The sequence below is a fragment of the Ambystoma mexicanum genome, chromosome 11 (genome assembly GCF_040938575.1).
Source record: "Ambystoma mexicanum isolate Mex_15411 chromosome 11, UKY_AmexF1_1, whole genome shotgun sequence".
In the NCBI taxonomy this organism is placed as follows: Eukaryota; Metazoa; Chordata; class Amphibia; order Caudata; family Ambystomatidae; genus Ambystoma; species Ambystoma mexicanum.
The window spans coordinates 1,460,878,957-1,460,903,308 of NC_090934.1; the positions used below are offsets into that span (position 1 = coordinate 1,460,878,957).

At 50.6% G+C, this 24,352-nt stretch overlaps 1 protein-coding gene across 2 annotated transcripts in view; it reads right to left on the reverse strand.

The window, feature by feature from the left end:
- Window positions 1-24,352, reverse strand: part of IQCH (IQ motif containing H) — a 1,923,049-nt gene that overhangs the window by 555,522 nt on the left and 1,343,175 nt on the right. For both annotated transcript variants that reach the window (XM_069625132.1, XM_069625131.1), the window contains one exon: window positions 15,987-16,273. In XM_069625132.1, the coding sequence (XP_069481233.1) occupies window positions 15,987-16,273 (287 nt within the window). The remainder of the gene's footprint in view (window positions 1-15,986; window positions 16,274-24,352) is intronic.

Consider the following 24,352-nt stretch of genomic DNA (forward strand, 5'->3'; position numbering starts at 1 on the left):
TTAACCGGGTGGTTAAGCCCCCTGACGTTAAATGTTAGTATTCGCAATTCACCCCTTGGTCTTGTATCCTGGCGGGGACTTATCACCCGTTCCCAGCCAGCTTTGAGCTCCCCTCCGGCGTCCCCTCCTCCCTCCCCCTCCCTTCCTCCCTCGTCTCTCCCCAACTCTTATAAAACGATCCCCCCTACCCCTTCCCTCCTGCCCCCCCAACTTCCCCAAACAATCACAACAAACCCAAGAAGGGACCAGGTATCTAACATAGCTAGGGCGTCCCGCCCTTCGCCCCCGACCCTTTGCACACTCGGGTGTAACTGCGCGGGGACTCCTAAACCCCGCATTTACCTCTAATATTTTTGGATTCCAGTTCTGCAGCCTTCCTCCGGGCCGCCATCCATCGAACAGCAAACTGTCGTTGCCAACTCGTAGGTCCCATTAAGTCTCATCCCCTCCATACAGGGGGTCGACAGGTCTCTTCAGGAGACAGCATCAGGTCCCGTCCTCACTTTTCCCCCTTTTTGCAATGTGCTCTTATTCTGCACCGTTCTCCATCCGGACAGGTTTCTGCGACAGGCCTCCCTCTCCCGACGGAGATTTTCCTCATCACACGCTTCTTGGAGCCCCACAATCTGCAGGCCCTCCTCACACGTTTGCACGCTTTTCTGCTTGCCATTCCACGTGAAAAGAAGGCCAAATGGGAAGGTCCACCTGTATCTAATATCTCTTGCATTCAATTATTTAATAACTGGAGCCATTCTTCTTCTTTTCTGCAACGTGACTAGAGCAAGATCTTGGAACAATTGAATGTCCACTCCGTTCGTCCGGATATGTTTGATGTCTCGCACCTTCCTCAGAATCCTTTCTTTTTGCTGATAGGAGGTGAGGGCAACCAACACGTCTCTGGGACACTCGCCAGGTTTGTCTGATCTTCTCGGGCCAACCCTGTGAACCCTGTCAATTCCCACTTCTTCCTCTCCGTCAGCTCCCAGGATGTCCCTAAAGACCTCCTGGACGGCGGTGTTGAGGCCCTTATCCAGTACTGACTCGAGCATATTCTTGATCCGCATATTCGATCGCCGAGACCGGTTCTCCAGATCTTCACATTGTAGTTCCAAGTTGTGAGTGAGGTTCACAAGGTGTTCCTGTACTTGCCCAATTCTTTGAGTGTCCTCCTCTATGCTTTGAACTGTTCTCTCCAGTACGTCTGTCCGTTCTTCCAGCTCTAATCTCCTGTAGTGCTTGCTTCATGTCTTCTCTTAGGGAGCCAAATTGCTCCTGCACTGTGGACATATATGTCTCTTGTAGTTCCTTGAAGCAGGAGTGGAGCTCCTCTTTCGAGTTGGAGGCCCGTGATGGAGAGGACTCTTCCGCCTGCATGCCCTCCGGACCAGCCCCTTTCGGGTTCGTTACCGTCTCCGATGCCCACATCTGAACCAAGTTCAAGTCTTGCTTAGTAGCTGTGGATTGCACATTGGGTACACCACTTTTCCCCTGTGACTTGGACATTCTATGCGAGGGTTGGAGGGGGCCCGGCCCCCCGTGAACTTTGTGCACTGGTCCTTTCTTCCTTCCCGCCCGGGGTCCCTCCTGTAGTTCCAAGACCTGCCGCCCTGGACTCCGGCTCTGACGGGGCTCCAAAGTGCCGCCGCCGGGCTAGAGGGTGGGGTCCCACAGACTCTTATCATGGGGGTTGCACCGCCCCCGTCCTCCAGCACTCTGATGGGGAACGATATCCGGCTCTGGGGGGTAGGGGGGACACCCCAGCTCCAACCACTCTTTACAGTCCACCTGCCCCCACGAGGGGAATCCGCTACAGTCTCTCCCTCTCAACCTTCTCTGCTGAGGGTAAGTGGGGTTGGGCGCCTCCTACCCCAGGCCCACTCGTGTATATAGGGCCCCCCACCACTGCTCACCTTCCTTATCTGGTGGGTAGCCGCACGCCACCCGGGGTCATCCAAGTGACGTCTTCTCGCAGAGGGATGCCCGCTCCAGTGTCTCCGGCTTGCCCCTCCTGGAGTCGCCTCCCCACCAGGCCCAGCGGGTCCGTCAGCCTGCCCGCCTTCAGGCACCGTTTGCCAGGCTGCAAACTACCGCACCAACAGCTGATTGTAAGCGGGTGCGGGACCCCGCCCCCCCGTGGCCCGGTGCCCGGTTTGGCTGTGCTGGCTTTAGCCGTGGGAATCCGCTTCACCCGTCGGGCCGGGCCCCGTGCTCACGTTATTGCCTCTCCTGATCTCGCCCCCCTCCACAGGGAAGTTGTAGTGCCTGAGGGAGGGAGGGAGGGCTTTATTCCCCCTCCGGTGGCGCGGAATGCCGCAACTGCAGTTATGTTGCTCCTCCGCAGTGTTGGGGGATGGGCGCCTCACAGCCCGAACTCTCACCTCCCAGAGAGTTCCTTATTCGGGTCCCGAAGGCACCTCGCCACCACTCCCTCGGGTCTCTGGTGCGGAAGAAAGGCGAAATGCTGTCCGGGCTTATTGCTGGCAGGTTGCTGGCTTTATCGTACACCGTTTTGCAGGCGGCCTGCGGGAGAGACACTTGGATACGTCTCTACACTGCAGCCGCCATCTTGGAAACTCATCAGATTTTTTTTGGCACAAGGAAGTAAGTTGAATAAGTACCCTTGTTTACCTGGTGCCCGGGACGAGCTCTATCACGTCCTTTGCGAGAAGATTGACGATTTCCTCGAGGAGGATCTTTTGGTGGTCCAGGGAGTGTATCTTTTGTCTTGGGAGGGTGGTTGCGGGGACGCTCCAACAGTTCGATGCAGTATCCCGTGGACACTGGAAAGCACCCATCTGTCCGAGGTGATCCCTTCCCATGCTTGGGTGAAGGTGGAAATGCGCTCCCCTACTAGGGATGCATGGGAAGGGACCCTGAGTGGAGTGTCCCTGTTTGCTGGGAGGCGCACCGCCTCTACCTGGGCTGCCTCTCCCTCTACCACGGCCCCTCTTGTTACCTCTAGGGTAACTCTGGGTAGTCTGTTGGTTGCTAACCCCACGATGTACCCTGCCCCTGTGAGTAATTAGAACTTCTCTGGGAATTTCGGCCGCGTGAGCGCCGAAAATTATTATTCCCTCTTTGGTTCGTGGGTTTGTTCATTAATTGTCCCAGGGACCTTAGGTTATCGTATTCTTCTTTGGCTGTTTTGAGTGCCTCCTCTACCGCTTTCCCAAACAAGACATTCAGTTCCACCTGGGTCTCGGGTTTGAACCCTGACTGTCTCAGCCAAGCGTGTCTCTTGATGACAGTGCTCTCTGCAATGAGCCGGCCTGCATTGTCTGCTGCATCAAAGGTCGCTGTCAGAATGCACCAGGACACCGATCTACCCTCCGACGCAATCTGGGCTTACTGGCCCTTTGGTGGTTCTGGTGCGGAGGCAATGAGGGCAGCTACTTGCTTCCATTGGTGACAATTGTAACTTGCCAGCAGAGTGGTGGTATTTGCGATTCTTGCCTGGTAAGCAGAAGTGGAAGCCACTTTCCTTCCTAGGCCATATATATTCTTGCTCTCCTTGTCTGGGGGAGCTTCAGATGATGCTAGAGGCGTCCCAACTCTTTTTCTGGTGGTAGTAACTACCAATGAGCTGGGCTTAAGCTGACCCCTTATGTAAAGTGGGTCGGAAGGGGTGGCCCTGAATAATCTTTCAATTCTGGGGTTGACTGCCCGGGTGAGATTAGGGGTGAGGAGGGAGGGGTCAATTATGCGCTGGATAGACTTCAGAATTGGTATGGCTTGGGCAACAGATTTTTTGTCCCCCATGATTTCCTCGGCAAAGTCCCTCTCTTCTTGAGTCCCTTGAGTGTCTATGTGAAAGTGCTCTGCAGCTCTAGCTAAGGCCTCATTCAGTAGTGGCTGATTATCCACAGGTGAGTCATTGACCGGTGGATCTTTAGGGATAGGCGAGTCTAGACTATAGGCCTCTGCCTCATCTTCTTCCTCCTCATCCTGATCCTAGTCGTCTCTGTAATAATCAACGCCTGCTTGATCGTCCAGTATTTGTATGTCTGGATCTTCAGCATACTGATGGTAAGGTTGCACCGAGAGTGGGTCTGAAATCAGACCCTGAGCTGGAGACTCATGCCGAGATCTCTTACTAGGAGGCTGAGGGTCTTTGGGTCCTGAAGGAGTAGAGGTGACAAGGGTATTCTGAAAACTCTGAAAATAGTCTGGGTATTTCTCATAGAAATTAGCCATAAAAGACATTCTTCTCATCATCCTGTCAATGTCATCAGAGCTCCATTCCCTGGAACTGGGAATGACCACCTCTTGCTGAGGTTCCTCTTCTATTCCCGTCTCATGTGGAGTGGGAGGGACAACCTTAGGCCTAGAGACAGGGTCAGGGGTCTTAGATTTGTCTTTATCTGAAGATTTATGTTTGTCTTTCTGGGCCTAGGGTACAGAAGTTTTCTTTGAGGACTTCTTGTGCTGTTTTTCCCCTTCACCCTGAGTAGAGGCATGCTTTCCTGAATTTTTGGCCTTCTCTGAAATCTTTTGACGCCTGGCACCGAGATTCGGGGGTGGTTTGGCTAGGATCTCTATCTTTAGAGGGTGTGCGTCGAGACTCGGAGGCAGCCGTGGAAAGGATTGCCGTAGGCGACTTGGAGCGTGCTGCTTGGGGGTAGAGGTCGGATTCGTCTCCTGACGACCCTACCTCCGTAACTTTGGGGAGCGAGGCACCTTTGGCAATCGTGGATGGTTGCCTTGTGTCGTGAGGCGATCTCGACCTGGAGTGCCCAGAGGACACAGATTCTGTGGACCGCTCTCTTTGTGCCTCTTTCTTCCGATGACTGGACACGCATGTCGAGTCTCGGCTGGGGTTAGTGTGCTTCGGTGCTGTAGTGTGGGTAGCATTCGTGTCGCCAGGTGTAGTCCCCATAACTGTCCCGCAGGACAATCCTCCGAGGCCGGGGACTCACGCTTGGGTGTCCATCGGCCTGTGCCCTTGCCGTCCGAAACGTGGGCGTTGCTGCCATCACTGAAGGAACCCGCCGCCTCCATGGCCTCGAGCTGCCTGGCGTAATGGGCCCAATGTTTAGTGGAGCGGTCCTTTAGTGTCTTAGCTTTAAAGAGCTTACATGCTCTGCAATTAGCTTCGGGGTGATCCCTAGGCAGACAGAGATTACAAGTGTTATGCTTATCTACCCAAGGAAACTTACCGTTGCACTTGGGGCAGAATTTAAATGGAGTACTCTCCATATGTTACTTTATGGCAGCGGGCGAGTATATGTAGGAAATAAACGAGTCTGAGTATGTCCACCCTCCCACTCTCCCTACTTGCAGGGCTGAGGCCAGAGGCCTTCCGAGGCCAGAGGCCTTCCAAGGCCCAAAGTCTGTTGTGCAGTCTAGACGGCTGTTCCTTCTTCGGCCCGGCGTCGATCTTCGGCATCTCGACGTGGGATTTGAAGAGCGGGGAATTTTAGATGAATTATGACAAATGGCTGAAAGCCAGGGAACTCCGCAACTATGCTTCCGACAAGTATGGCGGAAAAAAACAATCTGAGGGTCCTACACGTGTGAGGGATCATGGGTACAGTGGACGTCACACTAGGGATAGTATTACTGGCACGCTCTAGGTCGACGCCCATTTTCGAATTTCGAAAAACAAACTAATACTCTGCAGTTTCCACTAGATGTCGGCCTATGCACAGCATGTGCTCTAAGCAGATTCCACAAGCCTCAGAAATATATATATATTTGTGTGTCTCTCTCTCTCTCTCTCTCTCTCTCTCTCTCTCTCTCTCTCTCTCTCTCTCTCTCTCTCTCTCTCTCTCGCTCTCTCTCGCTCTCTCTCTCGTATGTCTCTCTCTCTGTCTCTCCCTCTCAAATAGATACATTGCATCATATAAGGAACATAACAATCATCTGCGAGTTAGCAGTTGCGGGAAAAGAGCAGTGTGGCACGTCAGACATTAACATGAGCTACCTGCTACGGGTTGTTATGTCATGTTACTTGTCAGTTATATAGCGCCTTATGTATCATTGGTATGATCTCAAAGCGCTGGTAGTTTGAACGCCCCCGGGAACCGCAGTTCAGTCAGTAGAGAGAGAGTGCAGTACGGTGCGTGGGGGCACCGGATATGTGTGCAGCTGGTGTGGTTGTTGCAGGATAGCTGCTTCTTAGCGGTAGGTGTGGTGCTGAGGAAATCAGTTGGATGTGTTCAGTCTGGAGGGTGGACACCCAGACTGAGTTCTGGCTGCGTTAGGCCTGAAGTGACGCTTAAGCTAGCCGCAATGTGCTCAGCTAGGTGTGTTTTATTAGGATGATGTGGAGTTCGTGGGATCATGTTAATTATGAGAACAGCTAGACCGAATGTGTCATAGTACAGCTGTGTTCTAGTTGAATGATGGTATATAGGGGAGAGAAAGCGTAGTAGTTTGATATGGTGGTTATCAGTAAAGCGCCTGTGATCAAGCATGAGAGCAGGACAGGGGGCGTACATTTAGGCACAATTTCTAAGGGCATCAATACCACAGTTACGCTATTAGGCACATTTTCTAGATTCAACTTTAGCACAGTGACGCTACTAGGCACACTTTCTAGATTCAACTTTACCACAGTGATTATACTACAGAGATGCAATTAGGCACATTTTCTAAATTCAACTATACCTCAGTTACGCTATTAGGCACACTTTCTAAATTCAACTATACTACAGTGATGCTATTAGGCATACTTTCTAAGTTCAAACCTTGGCACAGTGACGCTATTAGGCACATTTTATAGATGCACCTTTGGCACAGTGACGCTATTAGGCACACTTTCTAGATTTAACTTTAGCACACTAATGATATTTGGCAGACTTTCTAGGTTGAAGACATTCAGTGCTGTTGGGAATACCTTCTAAATTGAACTTTATGGGACATGCTACCATTTACAATTCTAACTAAGTGTTGGACATGCTATCATTCACAGTTCTGGAGTAAGGTTATGTTAATGTTAAAGGACATTTGCACCACGCACTATCACCACCGGAGTGGTCCCCTAGCGGCTCTGAAAAAGGGAAGGGGGCGTGAGTTAGTGGTAATAAGCTGAAAAAGTGCAAGAGAGCAGTGATGTGCTGTTGGCAGCCTCAGCCCGGTGGGTCCGTTGACTGGGCTTGGGGTGTTTTACGGTTGGTAGTCGTCATGTGCTGTTGTGCGAGTCTATGTGTGGTTTGTTTTGTTGTTGCAGTGTAGTGAAGTTTGTGAGGATTGTTGTGTTGCAGGCTTGTGGTTGTGTTTGGTTAGAGTTTGAGAGGTGTATGCAGAGGGGTGAAATTGTTAGTGGATCGGTTAAGTGGCATTGCTGTCCTTGCAATTATGTCTAGGTGTGATGCTTGCTATCATTCACTATTTCATATGAGTGTGGCACATGCTAACATTCATATTTCTATCTAGATGCGATGCAGGCCAATCTTCACAGTTTTCTCTGGGTGTGGCACTAGCTAACATTGGCAAATAAGTTAGTGTGTAATGCAATGCAACATTTACAGTCCAGCCATGAATAGATTTAAGCTGGTGGCCACAAATTTCTCTAAGTATGCATGGTGTAAGTCTATGGCAGTCTACGTTATGGAAAGGTAAGGTAGAGTGGCGGGGGATTTCCCTATTGCTCTATACCCCACCCGTGCCACACTTACAGTTTTTGTTGGGTCTGTTGACTGCTAGCTTCATTGGCTTCCCCTGCGGACACCTGCTGACACATCTTGGAGCCACCAATGTAGGAGCTGCCTTTTGCCTTGGGGTCCTTAGCCACATGGGCTGCCGGGCAGAGGGCTGCCCTGGGAAGGTCAGTTATGACCAGATGAATGTACCAATCAGGGGAGGTGGGCGGGTTGGAGGGGGAGGGTGGGACTGGGAAAATGCCAGACACAAACAAAGGACTACACCCCACAGACTGCACTTTCTGGATGCAGCCCAGCACAGAAAAACAGGCTCAGAAGCCACAAACACACTAGGCAAACAAACCAGATTAGCAAACAGTGCTCACCAAAAAATATAAATACATAAATAAAAAATAAAAATAAATAATTGAAAATACACTCACACCACTCCAATAGAGTGCATAAAGCAGGCCAAAAACAGATTGTGGGAGGCAAGAACCATAGGTTCAGAAGAAGGGCTGCTTGAAATTGGAGTACTGCAGTCACTCATTTCACCTTCCTTATTTTGTTGGTTGGCAGGCTGGGAGATGTCTCAAACCTCACTGTAACATGCCCAGCTGCTATGCTCAGTGACCTGCTAGTGTCGGAAGTATGATATTCAGCAAGATATTTCATACTACATGGGCATTTTCTTTTTTACCATAAAGCAATACGTGTTTCTTGTAATACACTAGATCACCCTGGAATGTTTTGACCTGTTAATGTACAGTACCCCTTGTCCGTGGGTATTATAACTTTGTAAATTAGTAATCTTACCATTTTCCTTGTGCATGGACTGAAGCACAGAACAAATCCACGTAGGAAAGTGTATATCTTACACACACCTCATAGCACATGTAGCAGTCTACACATTTAGACCAGGAACCACTCGATCCCTCTGGAGAATAACTCTCTCACATGGGACAACTGTCCTAATTATAAGATAACAAGCAAGGAACATCCTGCTCCCTCAACAACAGATACTGAAGCAAGACGAGTGACATGATGAATTGATGACTGACGAACACCTTGATGGGCCCTATGCTAGACAGGCAAAAGTGCCAGCATGCCACAGATTTTATTCCACAATACCCCATTTACAGATAACTACCTGATGTGGAATTGTTGTTGTGGGAAGGGTATATTATGTGTAATGTAGTGAATAGTACACTGCCTCGTAAGAGTAGAACAAGTTACTTTCTTACCTGGTAACGTTCTTTCGACGGGATGTTCCTCCGACGTATTCCTTATCTTTGATATACGTTTCCAGCTTGCTGGCCTCGGAAATATTTTCTCTGTAGAGGGCGCTGCGCGTCGACATCCGCCGAGTCGATGTCCCTCGACGGCCACCGTATCGGCGCCGACGTCACCATGCCCATAAATAGACACGCGCTGCGTCCGTTGCTCAGTTCCGTTTTGTAGTATAAGAAAGTCATGCCTGAATTGGTTAGTAACCTTGAAGGAGCGAAAGCTGCAACCACAAGGGAAATTATCACTGCAGGGATGGATGGGAGGGGCGATAAGGAATACGTCGGAGGAACATCCTGTCGAAAGAACGTTACCAGGTAAGAAAGTAACTTGTTCTTCGAAGGGATTGTGTCCTCCGACGTATTCCTTATCTTTGATAGACTCCCATAGCAGTGGTATGTAATTGGAGGAGGGAGTGATAGTGTTATATATCCCTTTAGGGATGGACCGAGTGTAATACGGCTTTGCCAAATCTGGTCTCTTGAGCCGTGGAGGAATCCAGATTGTAAAATTTTGTGAATGTATGTGCGAACGACCATGTGGCAGCCGCACATATGTCCCGGACCGGTACCCCTCTCTGGAGAGCCGAAGAAGCTGCGATACCCCTGGTTGAATGAGCCCTGAGGTTTTGGGGTGGCTCTTTCCCTGCTAGTCTATAACATTCCAGGATGGCCAAGATTATCCACCTGGAGAAGGTTTGTTTTGTTATGGGTAGTTCCAACTTGTGACCTGAGTATCCTACAAACAGCTGGTCTGCTTGCCTGATTCTAGCCATTCTGCTGATGTAAAAGCTGAGAGCTCGCCTAGGGTCCGGCCTGTGTAGCCTTTCCTACTCTTTCCCCCGATGGGGAGGAGGGTAGAATGAAGGCAAGGTAATTTTCTGAGTAATATGGAATTCTGAAACCACCTTTGGGAGAAAATTAGGCTTCACCTGGAGGACAACCTTGTCCTTGTGGAAGATTGTATGTGGGGGTTTACAGGAGAGAGCTTGTAGCTCACTCACCCTCCTAGCGATGTTAGTGCTACAAGTAGGACAGTTTTAAGTGTGAGAAATCTTAATGCGCAAGAGTGAAGTGGCTCGAATGGAGTGCCCATTAAGAAGTTTAAGACTAAATTTAAGTCCCATAATGGAACCTGGAATGGTTTTGGAGGGTAAACATTAGTCAGACCCGTGAGAAATTGTACCACTAGAGGAAGTTTGAAATATGATGGTTCCTCCGCAGTGCGCTTGAAGATAGAAAGCGCTGCGAGATAGCCTTTTACAGTGCCAACTTGAAGGCCTGAGTTTGCCAAGTAGAGTAGAAACGATAGCACCGTTGGTGTATCGCATGAAAAAGGGTCGATATTCTCTTCCCTACACCAGCTGCAAAACTTGTTCCAACGGCAGCGGTATAAAGACTTTGTTGCTGGTCTTCTGGCCAAAAGCAACACCTCCATGAAGTCATCAGGGAGATCCCAATCCTTGTACCTCAACCTTTCAGAAGCCAAGCGTGAAGGTTGAGGGTTCTGATGTCTGGATGGAGAACCTGACCTCCCTTCTGCGAGAGAAGATTCTCTTTGAGTGGAAGACGGATTGGAGGACGGATGGACATATCTAGAAGGTCCGGGTACCACGTTCTCCTGGCCCAGTCCAGGGCAATTAGGATCATGGTTTTCCGGAATCTTCTCAACCTCCTGATCATTTGAGGAATAACAGGGACTGGTGGAAACACGTAGAGGAGTGGAAACTCCCAGTACACTACGAACGCGTCTCCCAGAGCTCCTCTCGGGGGAAATTCCCTTGAACAGAACAGATCACACTTCCTGTTGGTGCTTGTGGCGAACAGATCCACCTGAGGGGTTCCCCAAAGGGCGAAGATCTCTTGAAGGACTTCCTGAGCTAGCTCCCATTCGTGGGAGACTGTGCTCTGCCTGCTCAGAGCGTCCGCTGTCAAATTCTTCTCTCCGGCTAGATGGACTGCCGATAGAGAGATTCCTTCCCGAATTGCCCAAAACCAGAGCTGCATTGCCTCTCTGCACAGTGGTAGTGATCCTACGGCTCCTCTTTTGTTGACGTAGTGCATGGTCACCGTGTTGTCCGTCATTATCAGGACATTTCTCCCCTGTACTGATGGCAGGAAAGCTTTCAGCGCTAGTCTGATCGCTCTCAGCTCTAATAGGTTGATATGTAGTCTGGACTCCGATGGAGACCAACGACTGCTGATGGTCATTTCGTTGGCATGGGCTCCACACCCTGTGAGCGAGGCATCTGTGACTACTGTTATCTCCGGCCATGGTTGCCAAAACAGTTCTCCTTTCAAGATGTTCTCTGAATAGGCCCACCACTGAAGGTCGTGGGCTACCTTGTCCGGAATCCGGAGGAAGTCTGACATTCTCCCTGAGAATTGTGACCACTGACTTCTCAATGCCCACTGAAGAGATCTCATTCTCAGGCGAGCCTCTGGCACAAGGAAGATGCAGGATGCCATGAGGCCTAGCAACCTCAAAAAGTTGAAGGCTGGGAGACGTTGGGCATTTTGAAACTTGGTGACCATCTGCAGAATATCTTGAGCCCTCACCTCTGGTGGCGAGGCTTTTCCCAGGGAAGTGTCCAGGGCCGCTCCAATGAACTGGAGTCTCTGAGATGGTATCATCTGTGACTTCTTTAAATTGAGGGAGAAGCCCAGTCTGTGAAGGAAGAGGCAGACATAATCTAGCTGGGTCCGGGCCTGTTCCGAAGATACTGCCCTGATCAGCCAATCGTCCAGGTAGGGCTAGACGTGGATCCCTTCCCTCCTTAGACTCGCCGCCACTACCGACATCAGCTTGGTGAAAACGCTCGGGGCGGAGGTCAGCCCAAATGGCAGAACTCGAAATTGATAATGAGAGTTGCCAATTGCGAACCTCAGGTATTTCCTGTGCTTGAGATGGATTGGCACATGGAAATAAGCATCCTGAAGGCCCAGAGATACCAGCCAGTCCTGGAGCTGGAGAGCCTGAAGGGTCTGAGAGAGAGTTACCATCTTGAACTTGTCCTTCCTGAGGAACTTGTTCAATTCTCTTAAGTCCAGGGTGGGTCTCAGTCCTGCGTCCTTCTTTGGTATGAGAAAGTAGGGGGAGTACCAGCCCTTGTTCCTGTCCGCTACAGGTACCGCTTCTATGGCACCCTTCTCTAGCAGGTCCAAAATTTCCTGCATGAGGAGCGGATCTGGAACTTTTCGGGAGCTGTTCCCCAGTCGGTGACTCTGAGGGATGTGTAGAAAGGGTAGGCAGTAACCTTGGGCAACTGTCTCCAACGCCCAAGCATCTGACGTTATAGCCTCCCATTCCGTCAGATGGTGAGTTAACCTGCCCCCTACAGGAGTCTTGTGTGCAAAGGCCTCAGAGTGGTTTGGGAGCGGCTGATGCAGATGCCGAGGGTGAAGAGGCACCTGCTGCTGCTGCGGTTTTAGTACCTTTGACCCGTCCACCTCGGGTGGATCTTCTTTGGCCTATTTGCGTCGGCTGTCCTCTGCCTTTTCCGAATGCGGAATAATAGCGAAAGGACTTTCCTCTCCCAGAGGTTCCTGAGGGGCGAAAAGGAGTTTGGCGAAAAGGAGTTTGGCGGATAGCAGCTCCTAAGGATTTTGCTGCTGCTTTAGAAGTCTGTAACTTTTCCAGACTGTCATCAGCCTTTTTTCCGAATAATGAAGAGCCGTCAAAGGGCATACTCAAAAGTCTGGCCTGTACATCTGGAGCAAAGCCAGACTTTCACAACCACGCATGCCTGCGGATTGTTGTACTAGCCGCCATGGCCCTGCTGATACCGTCAGCGGAATCGATGCCAGTTTGAAGAGACTCGCACATGGCATCTTTGCCATCTTGAATGATGTTAAGGAAGGCTTCCTTCTCCTCTCCATCGGGTATGCAGTCAGCCACTGATGAAGCACACTCCCATAATGTGTGACTGAACCTGGCGAACGTACAGGTGGCGTTGATGGACTTCAACACCATACTACAGGCAGAGAACACTTTCTTTGCCATAGAGTCGTACCTCTTGTCATCCCTGTCCTGTGGGACAGTAGGTAAGCAGTCCTACTGCTGGATGAAGTTGCCGCTTGAAACACCAGGCTCTCTGGGGTCGGGTGTTTTGACAGGTATTCAGGGTCAGCAGCCACTACCCTATACTTTGTCGACAGTCTTTTATTGACTGCTGGGATGACTTCGGGAGTCTCCCAATTGGATGCAATTTTTCTTTGTAGGGCTGCATGGAAGGGGACCACCGGGTCCTCCTGTGGGCCTTTGTCCAATATATCCGTTAGATCATCCTGTTGGAAAACACGTGAAGGCGCAGACCAACCCATAAATTCAATTATTCTTGCCATCAGGGTTCTATATGGTGTTTCGGCATGTTCCCCTCGGTCTGGCTTTACAAATTCCACTTCTGGGGAAGTGTCAAGTCCACTGGCCTCATGAAGTGAGTCCTGTAGTTCCTTCAGCCTCCTTTCTTCAGAGGGGAAATCTTCTGCAGCAGGCAGTGAGGATCTCTGTAAACCAAAAGTTTCTTGGTCAGAGTCTTTTCTTTCTTCATTGATTGAAGAAAGACTCGGGTATTCTGATCTCTGAAATGGAGTAAAGCCCATCTCTAGGGCTGAAGGAGCCAAACTCGTCGTTATTGGATGAGAAAATGTCGAAGTCGTCGACGCCGATGTAACCGGCCTCGAAGGCGCCGAAAATGGCGTCGAAAAAACTGGAAGGGGCCTCGAAGAATTCGAGAGGATCGGGATCCTACTCGAGGGCATCGACGACGGTCTCGGCGTCGTGCCGGAGGCCCTTGAAACCACCGTTGGCTATGGAGCCTTGGTCCTCTCTTTCGTCGACGATGGCGTTGAGTCGATCGACCGATGCGTCGAGGAACCCTTCGACAACGGCGTTGATGGCGCCGACCCGTGCGTCGAGGGAATCTTCGACGACGGCGTCGAAGGAACCCTAGACGACGGCATCGAAGACGGTGCCATCTTACCCGATGGCTCATGGCGCTCTCGGGTGGAATGTTTCGCCGGGTGCTGCGACTCGCGGCGTTTTGATTTTTTGGGTTTTTCACCCGGGGTATCACCCTCAGCTGTCTTCGAGGGGGTGGAGGCCGCGTTCTGGAAGACGCTTAACATTTTCTTTCTGAATTCCTCCCACTCAGTTTGAGAACTGTGTTTGGTGGGACAGGAAACTCTTTCTGGGGACACCGAAGATGACGAGGAATGGGACCTTCGACGTCTCTTTTTTGAGTGTCTAGATCTCGGCGAATGGTGGGAGCTGCTTCGAGATCTAGAATGGGAGTGTTTTCAACGGCGAGGAGACGAATGCCTCGACCCGGCCGACGAAACCTTCGAGAAGGTTTTGGCTGACTTACCTCTCTCGTGCTTCCCCTTTCTCTCCTTCAGGGCTTTCGCCGTCATGGACATGCAGTCCTCACACTCCGAACAATGGTGCTCGGACCCCAAGCACCATAAACGGACCCTGTGTGGATCCGTTATTGACATTTTTTTACCGCAGTCTCGACATTTCTTGAAGCCGGATCGCAGCGTCGTCGGTTCTGATGAAGAAGCCATTGAGAACGATAAGGAATATTCGTAGAAATAGATTTAGATAAACCTGACTGAACTGAGCAACGACGTTCCGAGGCCCCACGAAGCGCGGAAAAACAGAACTGAGCAACGGACGCAGCGCGTGTCTATTTATGGGCATGGTGACGTCGGCGCCGATACGGTGGCCATCGAGGGGCATCGACTCGGCGGACGTTGATGCGCAGCGCCCTCTAAAGAGAAAAAATTTCCGAGGCCAGCAAGCTGGAAACGTATATCAAAGATAAGGAATACGTCGGAGGACACAATCCCTTCGAATGACACATTTGAGCATTAAGTACTGAGAGTGATGTGGACGATAAGCCAATCACGTGAAACCAGTTTTCTTAGTTTTTCTGTAAATTACTTTCACCCACTCGCACCCAAACCAGTTTTCTTTGTTTTTCTGTGAATTACTTTCACCCACTCAACCCTAAATCAGGATGTTTTGATTCTTTTGAACAGTGTAAGCACTGTGTGGCACTCTTATGCTAACTGAGCTTAACGGGATCTAATACTGCTGTGCTAACTGACACTATTGCATCAAGCCCTACTGTTCTAACTAGATATAAATCAAGCACAGCTATGATCCCTGGACATAATTGAATTTGACACTGCTATGATAAATGGGCATTTCCCTTGTAATGATGTGAGCACCTGATGGCAATTCCTGGCAATGGTGTGACCAACTAGGCTTTTGGTTCCAAATACTGGAAATGGAAAGAGCACATGGGTAAAGGTACAGGAGGAGAATACTATGGCAATACCTGGTGTGTGATGGTGAGCAGGTTATGCTACTCGCAGGGTAGATGGTGGCAGCAGCTGGCACATTATATGAGTACCTGGCCAGATGATGCCTGTGCCAGACAAACGTCTATACAGTGCATATACAAAAACACAATTGCTGATGCTCTCAAGGCTCATTTGTATTGCCTTCTTGGACTCGCAGTCCTGCATTTAACATTTGAAAAGCAAAAATAAACATCCAAAAATGCACGAATAAAACCAAGACTTGGCGCGTCCCTCACAGCTGAACTGAGTCAATATGTGATCCATGGCATACAAGTGAACATTTTGGCGTTTTTCAAACATCGGGATAAATAGGACCCATTTACTACAGCTAATATACTCCTGCGAGATAAATCTTCCATTAATTGACACTACACTGGATCAAGGCTGTTTCATGCCAGCCATAGAGTAACTTGTCTTCCTCTTGGTTCTAGACCAGGCTACACTCTAATATGCATCATCTCCTGGTTCACATGACCAAATGGTCAGGTCCTCAAATCCTCACCCTGGTTCTACTCTCTCAGAGTATGTTATCTTCCAGATTAAGTTCAAACAATATTGCAGAAAGTCGCCATATACCACACACCGGTACCTCAGCCATCACAACACCAAACTTCAGTCACATTTCAGGCAAAGTTTGACATTTGATAACAAGCTCAAGCCCTGCTTTACTTCTGAGAATTCTCCCTACTTCATATAGGCCAGTCAGTCCCTGGACAACCTTTAAGTTAAAATGGGTATTCAAGCTCACCTGCTGCTCCATTGTCCGGGGGCAGATAAAGGTGACCAGGTCTACAGAGAAGTAGCCCATCACCCCTCGAGACTTGCAGGCTTCTCCAATCCTCAAGCAGACATTGCCAAGGATGTCTGGGTCCACTGAAGACTGTGGAACCGAGGTGCCGAGGGACTGCAAAGGGCTGTGTCCATGTACCTGGTCCCCAGAGGACACAAGCCGTACTTGCCCAGATGGCTCAATAATCATGTCCACTGTTAGGTTCGTAATGCTGTCTGCGGGTGGAAAAGCTTCGATCACACCGCCTAAAGGAAAGAAAGACCCTGTTATAGACGACGTATGTTCCACTAACAGGTCTGTACAAAAGACCCACAAAAAAGGAAACAGGTTAGGGAATATGGCATAATGTTTATTCTGGGTATTCCAAGTTGTTAGAGTGGCAAGCAATATAAATAACATAACATTACTTGCATTTACCATGACTGTTGGTGAGCTAGCCCACTGGTTAAAGGAATCTTGGCCCAAATGAATCCCCAATTTTAGGAATCATGTAAGATTCCAAAACATTCAGTGGTTGCAAGCACCTTTAATCTTTGCTTTTCTCACATATTTTTTCAATTAAGTTTTCTTTTAACATTTGAAGCCCTCAAGCCTTCCATGCATATACATACGTATGAAAGTAATCACATTGAGAAGGTGCAACTTGGAAGAGAAAACAAAAGAAAGAGTACAGGTTACTTACCATAGTCGTTTTTTTACTAGTAATCCTCATTCCCCCTTCAGCTAAACCTATGGTATGTCCTGCTGAGCCACGACATGGACCAGAACTTTCCTCATCCAGCAGGAATAAAAAGCAGTACAAACTGGGAACTCCTGGGCAGTAGTAGGGGACACCTTTGATGTACATCGGTTCTCTTTTCTCTGCCTTTCCATATTATTGACAGAATGAGGGCATTGTCTGGAAGAAGGGGGTTCTCAGGAATTCCCATACAAAAATGACTACAGTGAGTGAAATAAAGTGACTTACCTGTACCATACTGCCCCAGCCATGCTATCTTTCATAGATTCACGTGCTTCTTTCATATTGGGCCTTTCATATTGGGCAGCATAATACATATAAACTTGTTAAAAAATACACTCATACATACATATGAACTTCATTATCTATAAAGATGACAGTGTGCGAGAACCATACTTAGAGGCAAGTAACTTAATTTTCTCTAGCAATTGATCTTTTATAGATGCACATGCAGTGCTGGTTACTGGGCTGGATTTTTGCAGATCTGGGATACAGCAAAAAATGTCTCCCTTTTTTTGGTTTAAAAGTGCGCGTATTTTAAACTTTGCATGCACCATTAAAGGAAATTAAACACTCCTCTCATGGGGTATTTCCCAAGGGCTCAAGCAAGATTAACCTCTCCCGAAATGCACATTTTAATTTGGGTTTGGGGGAAGTTGGGGTTGGGAAACGGTCCCCGTCTCCCATCCTAACCCCCCCACCCCACGTCCCTGATGGGATGCCCCACTAAATAATTTCCATTTCCAGCACTGTGCACATGCTCATTTAAATAGAGACAGAGAAGCAATCCTTTGGTACCCGAGCGGTGGCTCTAGAGGTTGGCATCAATTGAAGGGATCTTTTAAGCTAGTCTGGTTCACTGAAGAAGCTGTCTTTTTCCAAGCAACATGGTATGCAAATTATCACCACGGACTATTAGGTTGCCTACTTGCAGATGTTTCTCAAAGGCATTGTGAAGGGAAAAAATACGTAATAAGGCAATGGCCCTCATTACGACCCTGGCGGAAATCGAAAAACGATGGCGGAAATGCAATACCGCCATCGAATAGCGCTCGGTGCGACTATGACCCGTCACCGCAAAGTACGAAGCCATTAGCGACACCGTAGTGAACGCCAACGCTAACTGCACCAAGCACGCGCGCGCGCGCCATGCCAAACCGCAAACACCACCATGGTGCAACGGTACGCCAATTCCGACCCTAGCGGACATGTACCTAACGCCATCAGGCATGGCGGAATGTACCATTCCGCCATGGCGAGAAGTACGGCATCGCGAATCAACCGTAAACGGCCCCACTGAGTGCCTGTACACCGCTCCCTGCCCACAAAGTACAACTCCCGGTAGGTGCAATGAAGTCACAATGCAACCATTGAAATGTACAAAGCACCCATGCATGCCAACGAACAAAAGCAACACAAGAGGGGCCAATGGGAGCTGCAGGTCACAGATGGCACGAATACAGAAGCCATCCCAATGGACATGACCACAGTCCCCCACCAAGAAACGCACGCAAACACAGGCACCTGTGCCCAGCAACATTCCGAAAATCACATCATTCCACCAGTCCACCTGGCTGGCCGGCATCTGTCACACAAAACCCAATCCCCCGCCCCTGAGCATGACAACATTCAAACTGTCATATAGGCAGCCCCCATCCCTGACCTCACGGGCTTAGTAGGCAAACGCGCCCAGTACAGTACCACGCAACTAAACCCCGAAGCTGGAACCCAATGCAGATCTCCTCACAATACATCGCCCCCCAAATAGGCATATGCCACATCACTTGCAAAGAAAAACGCTACACGGGCCAAATCAGAATAGCAATTTATGCACATCAAAGACACCAAGCCCATACAGCCATCAGGCCATGAACTCCAAAACACTAATCACCATTGTGGGCTGCATCCGCAAGAAATGACCAGCCACTACTTGTGTGTCGCCCTGTACCCCCATGGTACACAGAGCCACATTCACGTACGAAAAGGCAACATGGAAGCGCACAGAACCGCAGGGCTGTCCCAATGGGGAGGCACTAGTCCAGCTGAAAGGCCGAAATGTTGCTCCGAGACACCAGTACTGCGTAAGGGCATGTGGGCCATTGGCGATCGTCCCATAAGATCGTAATGCTGCTCCACCGATTAACACGAAGCAGCAGGTGTCGGGAGTAAAATCCATCTGCAGGAGTGGCATACAGATGGCAGTGGCAAAAGGGGAGGAGATACCTGTCAACCAAAAGAAAAGAAAAAGAACAGAATGGCCATCAGAACTACATTCCAACTACTCACTTCAATGATCACACGAAATCCACAGCCATATGCATGCTAGCCCACTCAAAAGGATCATCACCACCCCAAAACAACTTGCGACTCATAACCATCTATATCGAGGTGCAAACACCATCACTAACGAGTGTACCTGTGCATGCGTCTGTCAAAACAGAATCCATCAGATGGGAATGTCAACGTGCATGGACACAAGTGTCTGAGGGCGCCTCGAGACAGGGAGGGCTCAACAAGGCCAGATAGACGATGGTCCCACTATGGCAGGCCTGCATCACATAGCGTAGGGGAGGCGGATAGATCCCAAGAAGCCCTGTACATGGCAAACTCTGTATCAAATCACCTGCCCATGAATCCATTCATCATTCCCTCATCCCGGGATCAAAACGCCTGAATAATTACTCACATGACATTAGAAACATCCATTCAGTCTGTGCGTCATGCAGCCTGCAAAATCCACAGTGCCCCAGCCCGTAATTCCAGTGTTGTGAAGTAACATGTATTTTGGAACGGCCGGCCTCATCGCCCACGTAGCTAATGCGCATCCCAAACTATTCATATCAATCATTGCTCCCTCGCCATGGGCCCTGTCTCAAGGACATTGAACAATAGAACGTTATATTTGCAGTCAGACCTGTGGGCATCTCCTCGCCGCCAGCTGATAACCGAAAGCGCCGCCCTTCGAATTCCTCATTTGCAACATCACGTCGAAAAGGCATCTGTGGCCGTTTGAAATCACTAATTATTCCATCGAGTGCGGCTGTGTGTGAAAATGGCAACTGCCTTCACCCACGAATGGGACGCCCCGCCCGTCGTTGCAACTCGGTACAGTGATGCATGAGGGTCCACCGTTACTCGAGTACTACGTTCCACTGACCCTTCACAAGTCTGTTCGCGACTGCACAGATAGAATGGGAAACAATGGGACCATAGCCGAATGAACATAACAACCAATCCAACACGCCCATCGGGTACAAATACATGATAGCAATAGCAAGATACCATTCCCCGAATTGCAGCGTTGTGCGCGTGACGTGCTCGGCCAAAGGGGAGAGCAGTTTGCACAGGTGGAATGAATCACCACAGGTGGAGGCCATACAGCCTGAAAACACATGAATTGCACAGCCAGTCTCCTCCCACAACCACACCGAAATGCTACCGGCAGGACTCGCGATGTTGGCCCTGGGGGACCTGATAGCACTGCAAGTGCTCCAACTCCAAGAGGAAGACGAACACCAACTACAACCGGCCGCACGGAGGAGACGCAGGAGGAGGAGGAGGCCAAGGCAGGGCCAGCAAGGCCCACCAGCACAGCCACTACCACCACGCAGGCAGCCCGCAATCCCACGCCTCCGAGCACATCCGTTCAACCTCACTGATGAGCAGATCCACACCCTCTACCGTTTGGACCGGGACACCATAGCCGCCATTGTGGACATGACACAGGCTGACCTTGTCAGCATGATAGATAGCCCAACCGCCATCCCACCCCTACTGAAGGTGGTGTCTGTACTCCACTTCCTGGCCACAGGCACCTACCAGCACACAGTCGGACAGTTGCATGGCATTTCTCAGCCACTGTTCTCACGGACACTATTGCAAGTGCTCGATGCCCTCCTGCAGCACGCAGACGACTACATCTGCCTACCACGCTCGGAGCAGGAAATTACAAACACGAAAGTGGGATTCCATGCACTTGGCGGCATACCGGGTTGCATTGGTGCCATCGACTGCACCCATGTGGAATTGGTCGTCCCACATGCCATGGAGGCCCAGTACCGCAACCGAAAACAATTTCATTCCCTGAATGTACAAATGGTGTGTGACTCCAACAGGATCATTACACATTGTTGTGCTCGATTCCCTGGATCAACCCATGATTCTATGGTCTTGAGGAACTCTACAATACCACGCTACATGGAGCGACACGCAGGGAACAGATCCTGGCTACTCGGTGAGTCTCATTACATGCATAATGATGTGGGGTATGTGAATTGGCAATGACCTGGCAGGAAGGGGGGGGGGGGTGTGCGTACGTATCAATGGCATTCCACATCATACGTTTCTCGTCCACATACAGGTGATGCTGGATATCCACTGAAGAGATGGCTCCTCACACCAGTCCGGAACCCACGGGACCAGCATGAGGAGGACTACAACCATGCCCACTCACGTACCCGTGTAGTCATAGAACAGGCATTCGGCCTACTGAAGGGCCGTTTCCGCTGCCTCAGCAGGTCTGGCGGGGCACTCCTGTACCGCCATGAGAAGGTTGCAAAGATGGTGATGGCATGTGTCATGCTCCACAACATGTGCGTACGTAGAAATGTGCCCATGCCCCCTGACGCAGAACTGCAAGCACCTGATGATGGTCATGATGAGGGTGGGGATGTGGCAGCACCTCATGGAGTCTGCGAGGCACCGGAGGCCCGTGACATTCGTCAGCATCTCATTGATGTATGCTTCTAGCACTCACGCCTGGTGGCTGATACATGGACACGGGACTCGTGGCACTGCGTGTGTCTGGGACATGCACAATATGGACTGTACGCCTATGATGGCCTAGTACACAAAGATCAATGTCCACACATCTCATTGGTTGATCGTGCACTTTTTATGGCATATGTGATGTCATGTTGAACACCCTATCGACCCGCCACCCAAGTGAGCCCAACACACCCCCTCCACCCCCCTACCTCCCCCCCGAACACCAGTGTCCAAAGATGCTCATTGTCAGTGGGCTGTCGCTATTGCAGGCCCCCTCTGCGGGTATCAGGGGCACCCCTGCCTGTGGAGCGCAGGTTCCTTCCAGATCTACGTTGGGGGCTGCCCTGGACGGAGCTTGCAACGGATGATGTGTCTGCCTGCTCACGTCCATGCATGTCCCTAAGGGTTTGCGAGAGCTCAGTGAGCACACGGCGCACTGCGGCAAGTTCGGCACATACGTCCTTGGCCGTCGCATGCAGTTCCCCCCTGAGGCTCTCGGTGCTTCTCTCCATTTGGACTCTCAGGCTCTCGGTGCTACTCTCGATTTTTGCCCTAAGTGTCTCAGTTGATGTTTCTATGTCTGCCTTAGTGCCCCCACATTCATCAGCATGGTCCTTGAGGAGCGTGGCCAGTTGCTGCTGTTGTTCGATCAACTGGTCGAGGGACTGTTGCCTCTGCTGGGCCAAGGCCATTTGCGGGGGTGTCACAGAGGGGCTGTTGTCCTCATGTTGCATTGCCACAGGGCTTGTGGGGGATGGCCAGTCGTCGTCTTGTGGGTGCCCCTGCGTGGTATCCTCATGTTGTACGGGATGGGACAGACAGGGGGATTGGGACAGGTCATGGATGGATCTGACTTCGGCATCCCCGTTTTCTGTGTCGGAGCATGCTGCCATCAATGGGGTGTCACCTATGGTGCTGCTGCCACCGGAGGCAGTGCCTTCTGTGGCATCCATTGGGGGGACCTGTGGTGGTGGTGTTGTGGGCATGCTGGCTGCTGGGGTGCCTGTTGATGTTCCCTCCTCTGTGCTGCCACCTGATTTGTGCTGCTGCCGTGTCTTGATGCGTGCAGCTGAGGTGGAGGGTCTCTGGCCGTTGGTCTTGGCCCTCTTTGCAGGTGTGCTGGTAGGGGTGTCCTGTAGCTCGTCGTTTGGATCGGACCCTGTGGTGGAGTAGAGGAGGGCGAGGGTTATTGGTGGGTCTGTGGGAATTGGAATGGCATTGTGTCACATGCATTGGGGTGGTACCTGAGGGTGATTTGGGCCGGGCCCTTGGAGGTGCTTTGATTTGTGTGTGGAGTGAGGGTGCAGTTGTTTGGCAGCCTGCAGTTAGGGTGTGCCTGCTGCACGTGTAGTGCGTGTATTAGGGGTTTTTAATTATTTATGTATTTATTGTGGGTTTTAACGTGCGCTATCAGGCCGATGTGTGTGGACGTTCTCCTGGACATGTGTTTCTGTTGCACTATGTGGACGCATGGTACTTCACATGGATGGACTGTGTGGATTTGGCATTGTTTTTCCTGGCCCACCTACCTGTATCTTCGGATGTCTGCACTCCTTTCTCCATCCCTCCGACTCCCTCTATGCTCTCCATTCCGATGGTGGAGGCACAGATTTCTTCCCAGGGGGTCAACTTGATGGGTGATTCAGGACCTCCCCCGGTGGCTGTGGCAATGTTGCGGTTGGCAGAGAGTATGCTGCGGACGCGTATCCGCAGGTCGTCCCATCGCTTGCGGCATTGCTGTGGGGTGCGGGGTGCGGTCCCCACCGCACTTACCTGCTGTGCCACCAGAGCCCATATGTCCTTCTTGTTTGCAAGTGCCGTCCTGGTCATTTGCGTGCAGAAGACGACGGCAGCATTCTCCTGGAGGGTCTCTGTTAGCACGGTGAGTTCCTCACGGGAGAAGTGGACCTGCCGCTTGCGGTCGCACGCTTTCTTCGCTGCTTTTCCCATTATTCTTGGTTTCGCTAGGGTGGTTGACGGGTTGGGGTGTGTTTCAGGGTAGTGATTTTAGTGGTTGTGTGGTTTTAGTGTATTTATAGGTGTACGCCGGGATGTTTCCCGTTCCGGGCCCATGTTTTAACTTCCGTTTCCGTATATTTCCGGCCACCGTACTTTCCGGTAGGCGCACACTGCGGTGACCGCTAAGAGGGGTGGCGGTATTGCACCTGGGGCGCCGTACGGCGGCGGTGTGGGCCGTTTTGGGGTCATTTCCGCCATCGCGGACTTTGCACTTCCGCCATGCCGTGGTGCTCGTGCCCGATGGGTCGGAATGGGCCGCACTTTGCTCCTTCGTGCAATGGCGGAAACGCTATTTACGCTGTGGCGCTCCGGTCAGTCGCTTTCCGCAAGGGTCGTAATGAGGGCCAATGTCATTTATGTAACGCCCTGTTATAAAGCCACTGTGCACCATTATATTAGGTTTGCCACTCGCCACGTTTAAACCACGGTCTTTAGCGTGGCTAAAGCAAGATGGCACCCTGCACTGCGCATGTCACCTTCAGGAAAGCGCTATGCCCACCACTAACGAATGCTCGCCTTCACTGTTCGTGCTTTTGGCGTAGATCCTCTTTGGCATAGCTAAGCATGTTCTCTGCTCTCACTTGTTACTGAAAGGCAGCTTTAGCTGGCGGATGTTATCATATTACTAGGATTCTCGCCTGCCTCGAAGCGGGTGCGAAGCTCTAGGGAGTATACTCACCTTGAAGAAATGTATTACGCTATGCTATCTTTACTGATAACACTAACAAGCGCTGCAGAGTGCAGCTGGCATCTAAAGGCTGTTTAATGAGGGTTTGTTCTCGGTCAGCAATAAAGTCGC